Here is a 22,778-nt window from a genome sequence, read left to right on the forward strand (position 1 = left end):
ACTACTCCTGAAGACTGCTAAGAGAAGAGAAATTACAAGAAAGCTCGTCTAAGAGGGTTCGAGCTGCGTTGAAGAATAAATGTGCTCACACCAAACACTGACTTTCAAGCTCATACTTGCACAAACTCACTTTTTTCCTTCTACACTGTAGTTTCATTTATGTTTGCCCATGTTTTAATAAAATCACTGCACCTGTTTCCCAGGCATTATATAAAGAAATGAGAGGTGGTTTGAGACTTCTGATGTTGTTGGCTGACTTTTGTTCTTGTGTCATTTGGCCTACCTCAGCCTTTTCTCCCTGTTTCCATTCCTTAAGAACGGCTCCTTGACAGCCACCCTTCCACAGAGATCATTTCCGATGAGGCTTCAGTGAACCGTAGACGGTTCAACTGAAGGGCCAGACGCATCTCTCAGCTCTCGTGTCAGGTTTTAGCTGGATTTTTTTCCCTATATCCTAAGGACATCACTCTCAGAGGCCGTCTCAGCTGCTTTACATGTTTTTTTTGGCTTGACATTGCTTACTTTTATCATCCCCTGTTCCAGTTTCCTCAGAATTTTTGAGGACAGTCATCACACACATGCTGAGATATACCAAGTTTTCAGCTAATAGCTCTTTGGGAATCACTTTGTTGGTTAAAAAAAATACTGTTGTGTTTGTCTGAAATGAAATGAAATGGGAACTATTTGGCTTTGCATCAGGCTGATAGTAACAAAGTGCCAAAAGATAAGATTTAAAAAGGTTTTCTTTTTTCTTGTCTGTTATGTGCAGACACTCGTCGGTCCCTTGAGTTAGGTGGCTTTTTTGTGCTTAAATGATTCACAGGTCAGTGATTATAGACCAATGTGTTGGATGGACAGTTCAAAATGCAACTTTCTTTCATGTGAAGTCCAAAAAGGCCACAATATAAACTGCAGACTGAACACAGAGCTGAATAGAGGGAAGTTCCCAGTCAGCCTCATCAGGGATGCCTTTAGCGACACCTTCACTGGTGCAGCAATTTAAGCCAAGTCAGTTAAGACAATGAAGGCTGTGCACCTCCCAGAGACTGTTGCCCTGCCACTCCAATTGGTGAGGATGTCAAAAATGACTGCTGTCTTGGGTCATTTTGTGTGTTATCGCAAATATCGAAAGGCGGTCTGGAAATTGTGAAGAGTATCAAAAATAAAGTCACAATTAGCGTATAAATAAGCCACGTGCAAAGGGATGTTTCCCAGTATTGTAGTTACTCATTCGCACAAGTGCCAAAACATGAATACGCTAAAAAAGAGTGTCTTAACTAACAGTTATCCCTCCATACAAAATGTGTCGTGTCCAGCTGCCTGTGAGGGACGAGTTTTCACTAAAGGCAAAAAAAACATTAGGTTCAGCCAACAAAACTGGTTATGTTATTACAGAAAGACTTGTTTATGCTTGTAAAAGATCACAATCTGCCGTATAACGAGACATTTCTGCAATCTGACTGGTTATTTTGCATTATTGCCATAGCAACCACTAAACAGGTCTATCTGGATGAGAGGATCAGGGCTCCACATAAGGACTACACTTCAAATACCAGCTGTCATATGAATGATTGTAGCCATGTTTGGTTTTCTGAAAGTCTGGGCTTTTTCAATCCTCTTGACTCTCAGCAGCTCGCGGGTTAGACGGTGAAGTTTCTTAAATAGATCACTCCAGGGTTGAATAAAAGCGAGCCCATAGTAACAGTCGACCTTTTGGGCCAGTTACTTTGCCTCCTAGCTTTAGTAATCCAGCATGTTGACCTTAATGTGACGTTTTTACAGTAACCTATAAGAGGAACTGACTGAACCCAATAGCGACACATCGTATTCCTCTGTCAAACTCTTGTCTTGGACTATAAATGTTACAATAATGACTTGTAACGATGATGACGGGCTTTACATGCAACATAAAGCAACATTAGGCAGCATAAAGCTCATGTTCTGGATGTTGAAGTTATTGCTCATGATCTATTAACCTTTTGTCAAGGCTGCCTTGTCCCTTGTAATCTGTTCATTTTATGTTTGTTTAAGGCTTCCAGTTATGTCACCTGTCAGCTTTTGTAAACAGCTGCAATATGCTAGACAGTAAATCAGGGGATAGTTCTTAGAAACCACAGTTCATTTCCAGTAATTCACTGTTTACTTCGCCATCACCGTTGTATTTCTATAAATCATTGCTTTGTATTTGAGAGTTTCATCAAGTTCAACAATAAGTGAAATACACGCTCATATAGTGGGCTCATACCAGTGGGCTTGTTCAAAACTTTCTTTTCTTCAGACAAGGGCATTTGTATTCCTTCAGTTCTACACAAAAGTTGTCCTGCAGCTTTGACACTTCATGTAAGATTCTGATCTGATTGGTCTGTTAACTGTGCTCAAACACATACCCTTCATGCCCTTACCACCCACGCAAGGCACTGTGGAGAAAACAAGTATGAGAAACATGTCCAAATCTGAGGAATTGATCTCTCACAGACACTCCTCACTGTTGGGAGAGCCAACGATGTCTTTTGTGGAACTGAAAATAATGGGAAAGGGAAGTGATGATAAACATAACAGGGGGGGAGGCGGGTGGTTGCAGTGAATGAGGTTCGCACTTGCATATTGTGCCGGTCGCCATCATTTCTGATGCATGTTTTCTGATATTTTAAATGAACTTGTAGAAGTCGAGGCACAACTGCGTCCTCTGCTGGTCTGTTTTGTAACGCCAGTCAAACCTTACATGGCAGCACAGAAGAGGGCAGCGTTGCTATTCGTTGAGCAAGTTCTGGAGGGATTTCCTACAAATCGACTTCATAAGCCTGACCAAAGAATGTTCCTCTTGAGAATGGAAAAAAATAACATGCATTCGAAGGATGTAATGATAATTTTATCAACAAGTGGCGACTGTTCATATTTGTTCAATTGTGTTCATTTACCTAATAATTGATAAAATAGTGTGTTCACGCAGGATTTCAGTGAAATCCTAAAACACAAAGGTGGGATTTTTCTGTGTATCTTTTGTATTCATTATTCTTTTCTTAGTTTTTGTCTTTCATATTTCCTTTTTTGATCTGATCAAATAGATATACCAGATCTTAAAATCCTGCATGCCATACATAAACGGTACTTTTCAAGTCTTGAGCTGCTGCTCATTTCTTTCTATTTTGCCTCCAAAGAGCCAGACTTGTGATGTTTTAAAATCTGTTTGCTCAATAGTTCTCCAGGCTTTCTGAAGGTCTTTCATTGGCTGACATTGGCTGCTTTTTTTTTCTCATTTTCAGTCTTGAGAGATGCATCTAACCCTTCAGTTGATCCATCCACTGCTCACTTAAGCCTCATCAGAAATGGTCTCCATGGAAGCGTGGCTGTCAAGAGGCCATTCTTAAGGAAGGGAAACAGGGAGAAAAGTTAGAGGTATGCCAAATAACACAAGAACTAGACTGAAAATCAGTGGCAACAGGTGTTATGGAGGGATGAATCCTCCCCAGGGCCCAGAGCTCAACATAAGCAGCATGGGATCATGTTGGCAGAGAATGGAACAAAAGACAGCCAACATCCAAAGAAGAGCTCTGGGATGACCTCCGAGAAGCCTGGAGAACAAGAAAGCTTCTCCAAGTGGGTTCAGACTGCGTTGAAGAAGGCAGCTTGCTGGAACTAAACAAACTCTGTTTCTTGGATTCACGTTTGCACACGTTTCAAGAAATCACTGCTTGCTGTTTTCCAGGCAATAAACAAAGAAACGAAGGATGGATCAAGACTTTTGCACATTTTGTATATAGTACACTAATATACCACATCACAAAGAAATTATTCAAAAATCTGTTCTCCAAGCGTGTGGATGTCAGTTAAAGACCTCATAGTGTCCTTAAAGACAGCGCACGAGTCGCACACGGTGCACTCTGGTAAATAAATTGTGATCTTCCAAAAGTTTGAGGTAAAATAATGGACTGAGGGTTCCAGATTATGCATGAAAAAACGCTTTTACCTTTAGTTTCAGTTTATATTGATATGTGAAATCAGAAGCTGTTTTAGGAGTGCCTCTCTCTCCTGTGAAACTACACTTTTTACATAAACTACAGGAGAAATGGACAATGGAAGCCATCCTCCCGTCAGCTTATCCCTTACCCATTGCTGTAAGTATCCCTGCTCCACACAGCAGAAGGTTTACTTTCCACCGTCTTTACTCTTCCTGTCTTTACAGACTTCTCCATGTGAGGCATGCCGGAGATTACGGTTGGAGGGGTTTCTTCACCTCTAGAGGGAGTGCCGAGTTACTGAGAGCGGGGATGAGTGTGGGGAGAGCAGCCGTGCGCGTCAAGCACGATGAAGTGACAGAGCACCGCGCCGGAAGTGAGAGGGATTTGATTTTAAAACAAAGGCGGAAAAAAAATCGAGGGCAATGGAGTGATCGCACCAGCTGATGCGATCGCACTGGATTAAAAACAACATATAAATGAATAAATTAATGAAGCAGATTCCCAAATAACAGTCTTTATTTTGATCTTGGCTGTTTTGAGTCCCACATTGGTCATTTCTAAGCAGTTGTTTGAGTCTTTCATCATGTGTCTTTCTGCGGTTGATGTTCAAACCTTTGAAGATCACATGTGCGTCTTTAAATCTAATGTCAGACTTGGATTACCAGGCCGCTTTGGATCCCATTTTAGTCTATTTCAGTATCTCTTTAGCCTGTAATTTACCTTAATTTTAAATCACTTTTGTCACATTTTGGTAATTTTGCATTCCTTGGAAGCCATCTTGATCTTAACACTTTTTTTAAAAGTCCTTTTGTGCCTCGTTGGAGTTGATTTTGCTCATATTTGGGTTGTTTTTTTCTTTTTCTATCCACAGTCACACGAAAAATAAAATGCACCCTCTTTCAGTTCTAATGTTGTACATATCAGGACACAGAAAATCATCTGGTTCTTACCAGGCCTTAAGATTAAACAAATGCAACCTCAGATCATTATTCATTTAAGGGAGACTGAGCCAAAAATGTAGAAGCAGTGAAAAACTAATGACACCGCACGATTTCACGGCTTGTAGAATAATCTTTAGCAGCAATAATTTGAAGTAAAGTAGTAGTAAAGTATTACATTATCAGTCTCTCACATAACTGGACGAATTATGGCCAACTCCCCTTTACAGCATTGCTTCGGTTCACTGAGGTTTATGGACATTTGTTTATGCACAGTACTCTTAAAGTCCCACCACAGCACGGCATCAGGTTTAGGTCGGGAATTCTTTTCTTTTTCAGACATCCTGCTGCAGACTTGCTGCTGTGTTTGGGATCGTTGTCCTGTTGTTTCTCACAGTTTCAGCCGAGCTTCAGCTGTCGGACAGATGGCCTCACATTTGACTTTGGTATACAGAGGAGTTCATGGTGGATTCAATGACTGCAAGGTGATAAGGCTTTAAAGCTGCAACATAAGTCCAAATCATCAGCCCTCCATCACCGTGCTTGAGATTTTAATACCTGGTCAGGATCAGGGGATTTTTTTTCTTATTATGCCCTGATACATAAAACTTTACAATACGAACAGGGCGCAGGCTACTTCTTTTTCACATCACTGAACAACATATCCGACAAATCGCGGTTTTAATTTGAAAACGACAACCGGAAGTGAGCTCTAAGTATTTTCACCGTGCTGTCAGTGGTGCTCGGAGTCGAGAGGGTCAGGGGGAGGAGAGGCAAGGGAGTGGAGCGAGAAGACGACAGGAGGAGATCCACCACAGGGTGACCAGTTTAACCGGACCATCCTTGCACGGCTCGTCTACAGATGGTCCTCCACCCTGGCCGCTCCGACCGACAACAACGCCGAATCGGATTGTCTGCTGCGGTCCTGTCGGGGAGTGGAAACAGAAGATGTTCACGGTGAGTCCCGTCCTCTTCTTTTTCTTGTTTAAAAAAACAAAAACAAAAACAAAAAACTGCTGCTGCTGCACACGGCGGGCCGATGTGTCTCATACATGTCCCCCCCTGTCCGTACAAGCGTGTCTCGCGCTGTTGCTCAGAGCCGTGTGCGCCTCTGCCACCTCTCCGTCAGCGCTCAGTTCGTGCCGGACTGAATGACATAGCTGGCGACAGTTCCTGTGAGGCCTCCGCTGCACATTGGCGGTGGTGGCAAAGGATACACGGTCAGTACATGTTTTCCACAGGCGGCGGCCAATAACAACATATCTGTGCGTGTGTTCTTTTTTGTTGAGGGGGGGTGGGGGGGGGATGAGCCGCATCAGTGTGCGTTTCTCTTCTCGCTGACTGTCCCGAAGGGTGTTATCAGGCTACATGAACAGGCTTCCAACTCGCATTAGGCGCTCATAATAATCCAGATATTTTCGGATAACATGACTTTAAACTTGAACGCCTCTGTTTTTTAAATGTTTTTACGCTGCTTCGTATTTCACAGAGATGCGACGGATCTTAGAGTATTGTTCGTCGCTAATCCTCCATCCATTGACTGATGCTGAGGAATGTGCAGCAGCAATAACACGTTTATTTTCCCCAAGACTCGTGTCTGTTAATACATGAATCCTGCGAGTATTGCTTTGCAGCAGAGTGAAGGACACTGGGCTGGGATGAATGCATCTCTGACAGAGGCGTGTTTGTGTCTTAACTTGAGCTGCAGGACGCAGCGGAGCGCTTTTATGGTCCCTGCTGTGGTTGTCACATAGGCCACGGTGTTATGTAACAAGAAGCCTACGCTGTTTGAATGCGGGCCCTCACACACACGGCCTGCCTGTGCATGGCATTCATACGCCGGATCGCAAACACATCATCCGCACATGATCAGAACAGGGCCGCAGAAAACGGAAAGAGAGAGAGAGGGGGGGGGGGAGAGAAGGGTCCGTTTAAGGCGCTTTAATGTCTCCTGAATGCTTGATGTTTTTCTCTGTTTTTTTTTTTTTTTTTGTGTGTCTTATCTGGCGATGATGCATCTGCATCATCTGGATGAGACATGCACGCGCGGCCTCGGACATGTCTACAGCCCCGTAATGAATGACTTACAGCTCGCTTGTTTGTGGCCAGTGTCAGGTTGAGAATGCCCCCCCCCCCCTTTCCCACCAGGAATGGTCGGTCACCCACCCACCACTGCTTTCCCCGCTTCCCCACCCCTCCCCTTGCGCTATAGCTGGGGGGAGGTGGAGGGGAGTGACCAAGAGAGCACGGCCAGGCACCACGCAAACACGCACCGAAGCGACTGGCAGCACGGCGACGCTGGCGAATGGGTATGAGCTGGTCGACCTTGTGCAGGGGAGCGGGGGACGCAGTCGGGGAGGTGGAGGTGGGAAAGGAGGAGAGGTGTATGTGTGAGAAAGAGAAAGAGGAGGGAAGGGGGGGGGGGGGGGGGGGGGGGGGGGGCGATTCTCCTTGAATCTTGTCGATCCACTGCCAGGGAAGGAGGGATACGGCTCGGTGCGTGCCAGGGAAGGCGCTTGCAGGCAAGATATAGCAAGGAAGGGCTATTTTTGCCTCAACAACACAGCATGGCTCTCCGGTGAAAGTGCCGGTCGGGGTGGGGTGTAGGTTGGGGGGTGGGGGGGTGTGTTGGTGGAAGTCTGCTGCGCTGCGTTCCTCTCTGCACCGGGGAGCTCAGGGCGTCTGGAGGCCTGGTGAGATCAGCTGGTTGCTGAGGCATATGTGGACGTTTCATAATCCAATCAGGAATCTACACCGCCGTCCCATTATTACATATACTGTCATAAAAGTGCTGTAAGGATGTTATAGTGATATCACGGCACAATGAAATGCGACCGGGTCAGCACAAGCTCTATATCACAGAATATCACAGAGAGACCCACTTTAAGTCCAGGGAATCATTTAGACATTTTTGATGGAATAAAATGGACAAAACTACTGACACACAGCATTGTAAGCAAATAATATGCACTGGTGACGAAAAAAAGGGGGTTAATTGTCATTTTCATTTGAGCTTAACTGCATGAAACGAGTTCCTTTGACTCTGGTGTTTGCAGTGCGCTTCTATTTTTGACTTGTGCCATATTTACATGTCTGTCTGTGATATGTGTGCTATGCAAAGCTCAAATGGAAATACTGACATCCTGACTTTCTAGTAATTTCCAAACAACTCGATTTAATCCTGCAGGCCTCAAGATTCTGTCACTCTGTATATGTCATTACTGTCTTGACAGAGTCCTGTTGTCCAGCAGCGTTTAGTCTTTATTTTCCTTTACTGCTCTGTTTAGTTTGCGATTATAAGCAGGGGGGGAGTGTTTCTGTCCCTTCAGCCCAGCTGACTTTCATTGCATGTTTTTAGATCAGAGGGTGCATGTTTTTTTTTGTTGCACTGGGGTCAAACTGAGCAAGTTGTGGTTCACCTTAAAAAAATTCAAACCTACATGCTATTTTGGGATCACCCCCCCCCCCCTTCTTTTGTTAGTTCTGGAAGTAGCTCTTATCCTATGAATCAGTCTCAGCTTTCAGACAGTCACAAGTGTGCCTGCTTATCCAGGAAATTCAATTTACACACATTTTGCCAACAGTATGATCCATTTTTATTTCCCATCAAATTTGGTTAAAAAAAACTTTCCTCTAACAAGCTTTCAGTCGGGATGACAAGGTTAAGAAGACATCTGCGCACTACTTCAGTCTGTGTCCCAACATTTAACGACCCCGTCACCATCACGAACCTGTTTGTTTCCTTGAAATCCTCTTTATGTCTGATTGTTTTCCCACCTCTAGACCCAGCAGAAGCCGTGGAGATAGGCCCGGCGGGAGAGGCGCTTATTAACGCTGGTCTCTGATCTCCGGCTCTGGCACAAACATCTGGAGTTTTGAGTGCCCTTTGGCCGGCTTCCATTCGCTCCCACTCTGCGCCCCGGCAGCGTGGCCTCGACCAATCTCTCCTCACTTCATCAAAATTTCATTCAGGGGGATAAATGAGTGAACCGGCTGCAAGGAAAAGGGCTGGGACATGTACCAGAACCCCGACAGGTAAACAGGCGGCTCTTAGAGGTGGGATAGAGGAGGAAATGTTGGACCGCTGTGACTGTTATCTGTCTTATTGAATGTTCCTCTCTCTGCTCACTCAGAATGTCCTGGTTCAGTGGTCTCCTAGTTGCCAGAGTGGACGACCGCAAGACTGCGTGGGGTGAGCGCAATGGCAAGAAGTCCAAACGGAAGGGCGGCTCATCTCTCTGCAACCCGCGTTACATGAGCTGTCTGCGGGACCCAGATGCTATGGAGCCCCCTTCCGGAGCCCCCCTCCATCAGCACCACCGCGGAGGGGTGGCAGGGGCTGTGGGAGGTGGGGGCAACTTCGGTGTCCGCTGCGGATGGCAGGAGGACCACTACGGCAAAAGGGGAGGGGCTCCCGGGGAAGGGGTGGGGCTGAAATCTGTCGACTTGGGTTTTGAAGACGGGGAGCTGAAAGGAAGGAAAGGGGGGTGTAATGGAGGAAGCGGCGACATGGGCGACGAGGGGGCCAACGGCGCAGCAGGGGTGGTGACGGCTGCGGACTGCTGGCTCAGGGTGGTGCGAGTATTCCAGTCGAAAAAATTCCAGTCCCGCAAACTGGAGCGCCTATACCAGCGTTATTTCTTTAGGCTGAACCAGAGCTCCTTGACCATGCTCATGGGGGTACTTGTGATCGTGTGCGGCATCATGCTGACCTTCCACTGTGTCCACGCCGCCCCTCATGTGGCCTTCTCGTCAGCCCTGTCGGTGGCGATGGCGCTCTTCATGGCTCTCATGGTAGTGTGCAACCGCAACGGCTTCCACCAGGACTACATGTGGATGGTCAGTTACCTGGTGATCGGAGTCTTGGTGTCGGTACAGGTGTTTGGGGTGCTCATGGTGGCACCCAGGAGCGCTTCAGAGGGAATCTGGTGGTCCGTGTTCTTCATCTACATCATCTACACTCTGCTACCTGTGAGGATGAGGGCAGCGGTGCTGAGTGGCGCCGTGCTGTCCATCATACACGTGGTCACCACCTGGCAGGTCAACCAGGAAGACAAGTTCCTCTGGAAGCAAGTAAGAAAGGCTCGATATCTCCATGTCCCGTCACCTTTTTCATTATTTACTGGATAGTTTATGGGCATTTTCTGCACTAGTTTTCCACATGTATGAAGTTCACGAATGGAGAACACTACACAACATCATGCTGTACATTTTATCACCTCAAAATCCCAGTCTGTATCAATGCAAGTGCACTCACCAGCTGGAAAAAAGGGGGAAATTCTCTGCTGTACTCTGACATCTTGACTTTCTAGTCATTTCCAATTTGAAAGCACCAAGCCTCACAATTAAAACAGTGTAAACGTTTTAGGCTAGCATTACCCCAGCAGCAATAAAAGCAGCAGTAATAATTGCTTTTTTTTCTAATAAGAGTGCATACATAAAAATAAAAAAACCTTACTTTTTTCTCTACATACGGGAGGACTGTTTTCATTACAACAGTCCAACAAACAAAATGCTTCCAAACCCATATTTCTGTGAGTACATTTTATTTTGAGGCATTTAGGAAAACAAGCCGCGCACATTTTGAAGGCCAAAATGTTATCGTGTCATGAATGTATTGTATCAAATGCCACATTCGCTGAGAGATGCATCTCCACACTACCTGTCTGCCTGGAACAATAAAAGCACTCATTTCAAGTGGTGTTTCGCACCGCTTTATGAATCACTGTCCAGTGTTCACTCTCCTCTCGGTTTAGTTCCGTTTCGGTCTACACCAGCTCTCGAAAGGAATACTAGATCCAGTTAGCTGTGTTGTTGCCGGGCAGCTGCTCTGCTTCGCCTGGACACAAGGCAGTAAAGTTGTGAGCTGCAAACAATGAGCTGAAAGAAACTTCTGAGTCAGGTGATAGTGCTCTGTTTTTTTTTGTTTTTTTTTCAGATATTTTTTGCTTTTGATCCTTCGGTAATTGGTCACCACCAATTTTTCTACATGGGCTGGAAAAAATTTACAATCAAAATGATTTACTGATTAGTCCACAGATAGATGCAGTGTATGTTAATACTGCTGAACTCCCAATGAAACTGTTTTTATTCACACTTTTGTTTTTTTCTGTCCGAGAACAGAATTTTTCCAAAAAGGTGACTGACAAAATCAGCGATTATATCATCGAACGTTAAGGCCGACACGCGTGGATGAAAGCAGCAGGGATTTGAACAAAGAAGCTGCTGCATTTTTTTGCTGAGCGCCTCTTCTCTTAAAATCTAGTGACACAGTTTCAAAGTGGGCTGCAAGGAGGAGAATTTATGAGCGACTCTGCAGCAGGTTTGCATGCAGACTCATTTGAAAAAATATCAATATAGATTGAATAGTCAATATACAGCCCAGCCCCATTCTGTAGACCGAATGATTAAAGGATGAAGCAACAATTAGCATATATATACATATATATTTATATATATATAGATATATACAATACATGCTAAAAGAAAATGTAGTTTTAAGGTGGAAACTAGAAAGATAGACTTTGACATAACTGCTCACGAAAGTGAAAACAGGGACACTGAATTAATAATTGGACTGTAGTTGACTCTTAGCTGCATGTCTGGCTGCATCTGAAACACGGCCATGATATTTATGATGGGGTGGTAGCGTGTGAACGCGGCCGCCGCACTGTAAATCGCTCTGCTGTGACTTGTCACCATGTTGTGGCTGCGTATTTGGGGCTTATGGGTCCTGCTGCACAGTGTGTTGTTTTCTGCGTCATGCCAAGGACCTAAGGGCTCGCTGAAGGTCAGTGGGCTGAATGAACCGCTCTGGCTGGACGGCTGCGTGTGTGTGTGTGTGTGTGTGTGTGCGTGAGCTGTTGTGTGACAGTGGGAGAGTACCGCGATATAAAGCAGTATCATTCAGGTCTCTGTGCTCTCACACAAGGGACTCTCTGTACTTTTCTCCGAGGGTGGGGTGACGGGGGAGAGGTCAAGGGGAGGGGAGGGGAGGGGGAGGTCAGTTGTGGCTGTTTGCCTTCTGTAAAATCTTAGCTGTTTTACAACTGTCATCTCCCTGGGGAAGAGTTATGTAAAGCATAATAGGAAGGCCGTTCCTTGAAAACAATGGGGGGGATATAAGACCTAATAATCACTGATTGTCACCGTAATGTCTCTTAGGTCGGCATTCATTAAGACATCCTATCACGTGTTGGCCTGTTACATAAAACCACTGCTGTCTGTACCACAAGTCCCTTAATGTTGTGATTGTTAATTATAAAATAATTACTAAAGTCAACGACTCGATCAGGGCTCCATGGGAACCGAGTAATTACAGCGCGCTCTGTAACATCCTGCGTGATATACCATCGAGTAATCTATCACGGATTCAACATTGTTTGCCATCATTTAGTGAATGGATGTCATGAGATAGCCACGGCCGAGCAATGCAGCCCGTCTCTAAGGTCGTCTGTGTACCGTGTGACACGGCAATACAGCGTCATCAATCACTGCTTCACGCTTGTGTGCAAGTATTTCCTCTTTCTCCAATAACTCATTAACCTCACTGTTGGTTTCTGTTGGTGTCGACGGCCACAGATGATTCCGCATTTCACTGGTGGAGAGTCTAATTGTCTAATTTCCCTTCGAGCCTCCCGTCTATCATGAAAGAAATTGCCTTGATTCGTGCCGGCGTGGGCAGCTTAGTAACCGCCGTTCACGTACAGGAAACGTGTTGCTTTTTAATTCACGTATGAAGCGGCTCGTGGAGTTTCACACGCTGTTGGTAGATGGGTTGTTAGTTCAGTGACCAGCCGCAGGTGATCTCTTTGAAACAAACGTTTTCCCCTTTTTACTTCAGCTCCATGGCTTGTATACAGCAGGAGAATAAATGCCTGAATGCGAGACTCGCACAAATACTCGACAATTCAGAAAATCACAGAAAAATGTGAGAGCCTGGCTGAGAGTTCTGTGGTCATCACATCTGGGTCAGCAGCACTGTGACGGCCTCGAAATCACAAAGGATTGTCACTCTGAGAAAAGTCGGTCACAAGCACACGCTTTTTACTCCCTTCAAATTGTAAATAATTTCAATATTTTACAAGCCAGGCTTTCTGGGTGTACTTATATTCTGTGTGGGGTCTTGTCACTTATTTGAAGCAGGCAGGGTTTGTTTAGGCCTCATGGTTGTTTTGTTTCTTCATTTATGACTGTTAAACTGTTAATATAGGCTATTATATATATTAATATAGCTATTAGGGTTGGGTGATACACCGATTTTATCGATTGATTGAATATCTGCTTTGAATTGCATTTTTAATGATTTTTAACAATTTTTAACAATTTTCTCTTTAACTTCCACTAAAACTGTATAAAAGTGGCACCTTTTGCCTGCCAAAATGTCCAGTTCATATCATAGTTCCCTTTCCGTATGGTATTACTTACTGTTAAATACACGTGTTTTTTTTTTTATAGCACAAAACTGTCATTTAAGACTTTTATTATTTTTAGATTTAAGGTGCGCCCTCTGAGATCTGTACATTTTCTGCGGTATGTTGAAAAAAATGGGGAAAGATTACGTCTTGGGAAAACTGCTGAAAATGAATGTTTCGGCGTCGTCTACGACGGCAGGGCTTGGTTTTTCTTTTTTAAACAAGCATATTTTCCAGGCTCGTCTTTGGTCGCGCTTTTAGCCTCAGGGGATTTTCTGAAGGGAGATTTTTTCATCTCAGAATGAAAAAATAACAGTTCTTTCGCTCATTTTATCGTTAGAGTAAAAGCGAAAGAAGTTTTTGATAATCCTTTTGTCATTTGTTGTTTTAAAGAAGGATTTAAAATAAATAAGGTTTGGAGAGAAACAAAAAAAAGAAAGAAAGAGAAAATAATCTCCCAGCCCCAAGCCTTAGTTCATATACACAGAAATCATTAGAAATGTGTCACACACTATAATTACTCAAGAGTACTCGCAATATAAATGCAAGCTGTAGTTCTGACAGGCAAACCGCCATGCCAGGAGTAAAATACATTACAAATTAGAATAGTTGTTGAAGGTTTTTAGTAGATAGAAAGACCAGGACCGTAGTTTACTTCAGCTCCTTTACTAAATTGCATAATTATGATTCGTTGTTCGACTATAATCACAGAAATCCTCTCATAAAACTCTGAATGCAACTGCATTACGCTCATGTATGAAAGTAGGTCTTTGTGTGTTCTTTCTGTTCAGGATTGCCTGAGTTGTTCTTACTGTCGCTGCCGGTTGAATCCGTTGTGTAAGACCAGCTACAGACATCTTGAGGGTGTCTAGTCTCTATATATGGAGTACTTCATGTTGGACTCTTGAAATCTATTGCACTTAATCCCATCAAGCCTTTCAAAACACATTCGGGCCACATGGTTGTTTTCTAAGCTGTATTGCTCTCAGCTTTGGCTCGTATGTGTGTGCTTTTTCTTTCCTTTTTTAGCTGCGTGCAGAAGAAACAACTCCGTCTTTAGATCTTTTTATGTCACATTTTCACATCTCGCTGTGTGAACCACCTTGACGTAAAAGGATTTTAAATGACCACTTTTCCGACAGAGACATCCTGTTACATGGAAGCGTCACTCAGCTGTTAATCCCCATGTTTTTGTGTCACTGTGCCTGTGATCCTCAGCTGAAATCAATTAGCCATAACTGCACAGTTCACGCACATGCGAATGCACCCGTCCCACCCGTCCACCCATCCAAACTCACACAAACTCTCGTGTGCTTTGTTATGGTTGACGCCTTCCCTTTCTCCTCTCCATTGAATGTTTGTCAGAGCTGCTGCCGTTTGTTGTCCTTTGGGAAGTTACATCACGAAACAATAGTCGTGTCTGCATGCGTGGGTGTCCATTTTGTGCAAACTGACACGCACTGTACGCTCTTCTGTTCGAGATTCAATCAGAAAAACTGCACCAGGCACATTTTATGCTCTTAAAGTCGCACACTGGTCGCTGCTGATAAGCTTGTCAATGATTTTTTTGGGGGGGATATTTAGTCACATTCTTCACCCCAGAGTTATTTGCTTTATGGCTCCTGACAATGGCTTGCATTGTTGTATGGCTGTTGTTGACATAAGGGTTGTGAGAGGTCAAAGACTGGTTCCTAAAAATATCAGGCCCTTGGTGTTTGGACTAACTATTGCGTCATACGGAACAGTCTTATCAGAGCCTGCGTCAGTGCAACAGGCAGGTTAGTCTATCCCCGTTTCTCTCTGGATACACGCAGGCCTGCGTTCCACATACCCTGAAACACACACACACACAGAGACTGTGTAGAGGCCGTTAAATGCTGCAGCCAGACAAACAATTTCAGTGTCTTTTGCTATTGTGCCGCAACAACGACAGTGAGCCATGACCGGCGAGGCCTCACCGGTCTCTTTGTGGAGCTGCGATTTGGAGTGTGTTTTTGTGTTCAGACAATAAGATAAGGTAAAGATTCTTAGTAAGAATGTGCTGCTTCTGTACAATAGTAATGTGCTGCGGGCTCACGTCCTCACATAACTTGCTAAAGGGCTGTTTAATCAATTGTCACGCTTCCAAGATGTTAGACACAGAACTGGTGCATTTCTATCAGAGAAAATCTTGCAGCGAATCAACTGTATCAGCTGTTCACAGCTTCACAGCAGCTCCCTGTGCTGGAATAACCTTGTGTGCTTTCTGCATCAAGATGGGAGACTTGAATCTCAGTGGAGGAAGTGTCAGCCTCTGATGATCACCCGTACAAAGCTGCCGCTGTAGAACAGAGCACCTCGTAGAGGAGGAAGAAGAAGCAGCGAGGCGGTGCGATGGGACGAGAATCTGATATTCTCCCCACGCACTCCTTCCACAGCCTCCTTGATAAATAATTTGTGTGTTTAACTCGGCCGCAGCATTTTAACGAGGATACCTGTCACGTGCACACTTCGCTCACAACTAGGCTTGGGTGCTGACTGATAGAATCCCACACACACACACGCATACACACACACACACACACACACACACGCAAAACACACCAGGGCTTCACCCAAAAGATCCACACAGGAGAGTATAAAAAATTACACCAAAATGTGATGCAATCTTTCTCCGTGTGAACACATTTCACCTGACTGACTGTATTTCTTCGTTTGAGTGTTTCATGGTTACAAACACACACACATACACACACACACACACACACACACACACACCATAGGCAGCAATCAGCCACTCTCTGGACCAATAAGAGCTCTGGGGAAGGAGTTTAGCATCACTTCTGAGACTGGTGGGGAATAAACAGCATTGCTAAGTGTCTCCCGTCAGGGCTCGTGTTGAGTTGGTCCAGCGGTTGCCATGGAAACAACTACGACTCGAGCAGCCAAGACCTAGTTTGGTAACAGTTGCCGAAAGTAAATATCAAAAAAGAAAAGAGAAACATTTTGGAAACCAGGTCAAAATTGATTTGTGCCGTTCACTCCTCCTTCCGAGAAAAGGAAGCTGGAAGGTGGGTGTCAGAGGGTCTCAGCTTACGAGACACGGTGCTGTTTGACTGCTTGGATAGATTTCTGCTTTGTTTTCCTCCCCCCTGCTGTCCAAATGAGACGGTCCATGATTAAACATGGCAATGATGGGGAAGGGGTCATATGAGCGGAGGTGGTGGGGAGTCGTTAGGGAGGGATGCACAGGATGTTGTTTGCGAGCTGTCTGCTTCAGAGAAGCTTATCTGTGGTCAGCTCGCCATGACTGTGCATCTTTGTAGCTCCACTGCTGCAGGAAACATGCTGCGGGCCTCAAAGACGGACAGTTTTCAAGAGTAAAGGAATAGTTTATTTTATGTGGTTTCGTTAGTTATACTGGTTTCTTTTCCTACATGTAGATGTAATTGTTTGGCTGTCCGTTCCCCCTAATGTTGACGTAAGTCCTCTAAAATGCTGCCCCGTGTAATGGAAAAATACCATTTCTGTTTAATCTCAGCTACCCCTCAACTTGTTGTCCGTTAAGAGAGTGTGAAGCCGAGCAGCTTTGCAGGGGTTCCGCGTGTTCCAGAAAAAACTTGATGACATTGTGAAAAAGGTGTCGACTTCCTTAAGTTTTCCGTTTTTGGGCATATTTTGTAGCCGTTTGAGTAGAAACGCCGACCCCCCCCCCTTAAAAAAAAAAACTCCAACTTGCAACTCCGCTGCCAGAAAGCTTTGATTGTCACACTCTCTCCACAGAAGTCACACCCGCCTGCTTGCCAACAGAAATGTGTGGTGCGTATTTTTGACACTGTCAGGACCCCCAGCTTGTCCTCGTCCGTGTTTACAGAAACGTGACTGAGGAATGAAGAGGTTCAGCCTGATCGGGATAACCGGCTTTGCACTGCAAGTGACAGTCTGTGACTCGGCTCTACATTATTTATGTAATGTGTAGAGGGTCTCGTGTTTCAGTGCAGAGCTTCAGAAATACACAGAGATGTTGTAAAACTGCCACAGGCAGAGCAGGGTTATTGCACGGAAACTGTGAAACTTTCACAGAGTGTTTGATATTAAAAAACACGTCATTTGCATTGAGATGTGTGCGTGTGGGCATTTTAAACAGAGATTCAGCATTAAGCACCTGATCTATCCTCGTTGCATCAGGTTTTCTTTTACTCGAACACACACACACACACAAAAATAAGCAAGACCCCATCAACTGCTGCTCGATTGAACTATTTCTGCATTACTCTATGAAATGTTTAACTCTGTCTTTGTCCAAAGTCACTTTTGATTTACTGTAGTCCACCATTTCCCATCTGAACTTTTCTTTCTAAAAATAATCTGACACGGCAATAAAATCTCAATTTACTGTTTATTTACCCTCTGAGGCCAACAGCCTCGTCTGTGACATGAAAGCACGGACCTGCGTGTCAGGCCTGCATGGTAGAGGCCTTTGGATCCATCGCCATTGGTCCGTTTTGTTTAGAAAAGTTTCGAACCCAAAGAGATCAACCAGCAAGTGTCTAAAGCTCTTTGTAAACTGGTCAAGAACATTCAAAAGTGTCATTAAACCTGCTGCTTTTTGTATCAGAATGGACTTGAACTGAATTCACCACAGCACTCTCATATTGTAGTTTACATTAAGAATGCGTGCAGTCGGGACACTCTCATTGGTGCAGTCGTCTTTTGATAAATCCCTAAAAATGATCCTTCTGATCTGTCTTTGACCTTTTACCTTAGAGGAAAAGTGTTTAGGAGGAAACGCAGGTCATTCTTGGACCTTTTTTTTGCCCTGAAGGTGTTTTTGTGTCATTCCAATTCAGGCTCCCGTCTGATCGTAATACTTTCCGAATCTTTGGATTCTGTCTTTGTAAAATAAATTCAGAATGATAAATCTAACACAGGGTTTTTAATTAGCTTTGTTGGAAACGGTCACTTTTTTTTTTGGTACTTGCTACCAACCATCCTGGTGCTGCCGTGATCCACTTTGGTAACCTTCGGGTATCAAGTGAAAACATGAGGTAGCGCTGGAGTGCTGAGTTAAAACACAGGTAGATCAGAACGGTGCTTTCTTTTCTTTTATATGTTTAAATAACACAGTCGAAAAGATGTCAGATACCAAGAATAGCTTTTAACAGTTTGACTGATGTGGAAACGTCCTGGAAAACGATATCCTGGATATCCTGTTCTGATGTTCATCACAGACGTGCTCGACCTGAAAAGACACAGAAATGACACCGCGGCACAGGTGGCTGTGCTCCAAAAAATCTGCTTCGCTTTTCTGCCGCTTCAAAGATGTTTCATGTGACGTAGGGCACAAATAAGACCACCCGGCGGGTGAGGGAGCAGAGTGAGCGGGCGGGGCGGGACTATTTATCTGTTGTGGTGGTTCTGGTTATTTCAGATAAGGACAGTGTGAGCTGTGTGTAGACATGAGGCTCAGGCTGAGTACACAAACCCAGCAGCTGCCTGGCACCAAGCACACACACACACACACACACACACACACACACACACACAGACTCTTTTACAAAGGCTGCAAGAGACAGTGAGCCCGAGTCAGAGTGTGAGGAGGTTGGATGAAATAAATGAAATGATAGAATATGACAGAAATAACCAATGCTCTCAAGGAAAGACAAGGAACGACCTTTTGGGAGGGGTGTGACTCTTATGTTTTGCCATGAGCAGTGTTCTGTCATGTCTTGGGTGTTAAGAGTGTGTTTTACAGAGCCTGATCCAACACAGATGTTTGAAGAAGTTCCAGATCTTCCTTAAAGGCCGACGAGCTCGCTGGCCCGGTTTCAATAACAATATCCCATCAGTCATTGCTCCCTCTGGGAACAGGTTTTATAAATTCTTCTTCACCACAGTTTTCTGGACAGTACTGTCCAGCTGATGTATTTTTCCATGTCAGCTTCAAGTATTTCCAGCGTATCGAAGTGACCCGCTGAACGTTAAGTAGTGAGGAAAAGCTTAGTGGATTAACTGACAAACTGTTTGACGAGCGAATTGTCCAAGTTTGGAGTTATAACATCAAACAGGTCCAGTCAGTTCCTGTGGTAACAGTTTTTTTGGGGTGGAACTGTAATTATGCACTATGATTTTGTGTATGCTGCAAACTCTCGATTATGGTCGGTCGCTGCAGCGATTTGTCAAGCCTTCCACATTGCGATGCGTCTCAGAATCGAGAAAATACCGCACCTCTACTCCCGGGTATATTTAATCCAGTCGGAGTGGATATGAGGACAGATACGGACAGATTTGTTTGACCCACGGTCTCCAAAGGAAATATTGGACCTATTCGACACAGGCCACCTGTCAACCGAGCATCCTAAAACTGTTCCTAAGGCCTGTATCGTTTTCTAACGTGTAGCTTGGACTCCATTCTCTGAACATTCTCTGCTCTCTAATCCACACGCAGCAGAGGACATACCATAGAATATTGTTCAGCTTTATTGATATTGATAAACCTATATCCACATTGGCCCTAAAAAAAAAATCAATTATCAGTCAGGCTCTGAAAATATGTGTCTAAACGGTGTACTTGTGGGAACTCTGTTAACGTTGATATCGTTGCTGTATATGTGACTTCCTGAGAATACAAAACACTCCACCTGTGTAAGTGTGATGAGCCTTTGACACAGCGTCATCACCTCACCTCTACGATTGTTGCTTTCACCCTCTCTGTTGGCAGCCCACGCTGCATCCTCCCTGGTGGAGGACTGAGGGCCTTTGGGGGGAGACATGAGGAATGAGGGCGATAGTTGCTCAGTGAAAGCTGCGCTGCCATCTCTGATAATTCACAGTCTCAGTGGGTGTGAGTTTCAGGCCAACACTGAGCAGAACCTCTCGCGAGAGAAAGACAGACGGAGCGACGCCTCAGCACCGTCGGTGTAATAAAATCATCATAGAGCTGGATTCAAAATGAGATCTTTTAAAAGATAAGTTAGTAGACTGGCTGCTTGTTTATATCAAACGGGTTTAGTTTGGGTCTATATTTGCTTGCTTACAGCTTTCGAAGCTTTTCCATGACTTGACACACACAAACGCCTTCTTGTGGGCAGTGTTGGGTATTGGCCCAGTGATGTTAAGGAAATGAGGGCAGGTGGGATAAAAGGAAGGGAGCACAGCCATAGCTGACCGAGAGGAAACAAAAGAGACACTCCGGCCATCTGGGAACCTCATTCACTTGGAGATTGTGTAGTTGAAATGAAATTGGTTCGTGATTGCTGACTATCAGTCACATCCTGCTGACAGTTCTGCAGAGAGTTTAGTTGTTTTTTTTTTTGTAAAGACTTTAAATGTATTTTTCTGATGAACCTTCTTTTATGTTCCGCTTAAATTCGGAGTAAGTGATTTATTTTGGTCAGGAGAAACAAACAGTGGCCTGTTTATCTATGCAGGTGCAGTTCTTTTTACCTCAGCCAACTCCTGAAGGAAAAATCTGCTGCTTTATTTGGCGAAATCATCGGCGAGCCTCCAACTTTGCCCTTTTTTTAAACATTGAACTTCTTTTTCTTTTAGAAAATTCTTGCCTGCTGTAGTGAGAGCGAAGGCAGCTGTCAGGAAAACCCAAACAATGAGCCAAGAGACGTTAGCGGCAGTTAGAGACACGGCTTTTCCACTTCAAGCCGTTCCCGTCACGACTGCGATCCCCTCTTAACGTAAAATTAGCAAACGCGGCGTTGTTGAAGAATGGCTTTCTGATGCACAACATTTATTTTAGTCTCCGAGGAAACTGTTGAACGTCTCATTCGACCAGTCTCCCACATTGCTCTCCGCTCCTTAAAAAAAACACTCACCCCTGGTCTGAAAAGGGGGCCTGATGGCCTTAAAAGTAAATGTTTATAGGTTCACTGTCAAGACCGAGGACTTCCTGCTAAAGTAAATGTCTGCTGTGTTAAATCCATCATAAAGGATGAGAAAATTTATAAATACATCTTCTGAGAAGTCCACTCGCATGCTTCCACAGCTCGATCTTAGCTCCAGCTGGCCAGTTTTAGGTGTGAATGGTGATGAGTTTTCCCCAAACTTCTTACTGATATTTATATATTTATTCAAAATCCAGGATGCCCCTTGGATTCGAAAATAAAGTTCAGAAAAATTTAAAAGGATTTTTGCCAGAAATGTGATTAAACTCATCTCAGCTAAGCTCTGGAGCTGTAAAATGACAAAGCCTGCTCCCCTGTTCTCCCCCTCCGCTGGGGAGGGCTCTTTGTGTGCAACAGCTTTACAGTACTTGTTATGCAAAAAGCCGGTTATTGATTCAGCAATGCAGCCATACAGCCAAGTTGATCATTTATTGATTAAGCCGGCATATCCTCTCTAAGCTGTTAGGGGCTTTTTGTGACCAAATGCACCTTAATCTGTGCTGCAGAATAGCCAGCGTTGCTGCTGTTTTGCCTGTCCTGTGTAGTTCAGAGCAGCTCTTACATAATGCCATTTTGATATCCAGGGATTAGGCCGAGGTCCTCTTCGCTGACTGGCTGGCTGGTTCCATCATGTCACCCCCGGGGAAATGACAACTGCTTTTATGGCCAAAAAAAAAAAAAGAAAAAAAGAGGATGTTCCATGACGTGATGTTCAAGTCCTGGTTTATTCTCATCCGCACGATCTGAACATACTGTTTTAGCTGAGCCGTAATCATACTCATCTCAGTCTTAGTCCTACCTGACAAAGGTGGGATTTTAATGGAGCTGGACCCAGCCAGTGAAGGAGCGGCCGGCAGGATAAGTGAAGAGCCGTGATAAATGAGTGTGTTTTTGAACACGGAGGACATGAGCAGGTGCGGTGGCCTTGTGCTGGGAGCGTGGTGGCCTGCACAGGTAGCAGGTAAACGCTGCCAAGCAGAGCTCCTAAGGAGGTGGAGTGCTGTTGCGCAAACACAGGACCTTACTGTGTACTCTGCAAACCCACGATCCCCTGCCCTCTTGAGAAAAGCAAGCAATTACTTTAAGGTTGTGAGCCCAGACACACAGAGTGTGATGCCCTATGTCGAGCGAATCCCGACAGATGGAGGCACACAGTAGCCGCAGCTGGCAGCGTATAGAGCGAAGCCCCACATGCACACATAAAAGTGATGACTGCACACATGCACTGACATTCACCTGCACACAGACATCGTGCTTCAGGTTTCACTTTTGTCTCCTGGCTGTTTTTGCTTGAACAGTGAGAGTAAAGTAAACAGAGCTGAGCGCTTCGAGCCATCTGCTTAATGTCACTGTGGCCCATATCTGTCGGGCTCCCTCCCCCCCTCACACAGTCCCTCATTCGTACTCTTCCTACTCTTGTCAATCTTGCATTGTCTTTTTTCATTCCTCGTCCCGTTTCTGGTCGTACCGTTTATTTCCTTCCTACCCTCAGCGACTGTCAATCCTCAGTTTTATCTGTGTCGTCCATTATGCTGCTGGTTTGTTTTTTTTTCTTTTTTTTTCTTCTCACTCCACCCCTTGTTTGCTTTC

General features: G+C 44.7%; 1 protein-coding gene across 2 annotated transcripts in view; it reads left to right on the forward strand.

Moving 5' to 3' along the window:
- Window positions 1–5,638: 5,638 nt before the first annotated feature.
- Window positions 5,639–22,778, forward strand: part of adcy6a (adenylate cyclase 6a) — a 34,422-nt gene continuing 17,282 nt past the window's right edge. Inside the window, exons 1-3 of one of the 2 annotated variants that reach the window (XM_072366812.1) lie at window positions 5,639–5,854; window positions 8,681–8,932; window positions 9,031–9,970. In XM_072366812.1, the coding sequence (XP_072222913.1) occupies window positions 8,913–8,932; window positions 9,031–9,970 (960 nt within the window). In that variant the 5' untranslated portion in view covers window positions 5,639–5,854; window positions 8,681–8,912. Of the gene's footprint in view, window positions 5,855–6,019; window positions 6,118–8,680; window positions 8,933–9,030; window positions 9,971–22,778 lie in introns of those variants that run through there. The other variant, XM_072366813.1, reaches the window with a different exon arrangement.

Source organism: Leuresthes tenuis, unplaced genomic scaffold, assembly GCF_036924035.1.
Source record: "Leuresthes tenuis unplaced genomic scaffold, fLeuTen1.0.hap1 SCAF_16, whole genome shotgun sequence".
NCBI classification, from domain to species: domain Eukaryota; kingdom Metazoa; phylum Chordata; class Actinopteri; order Atheriniformes; family Atherinopsidae; genus Leuresthes; species Leuresthes tenuis.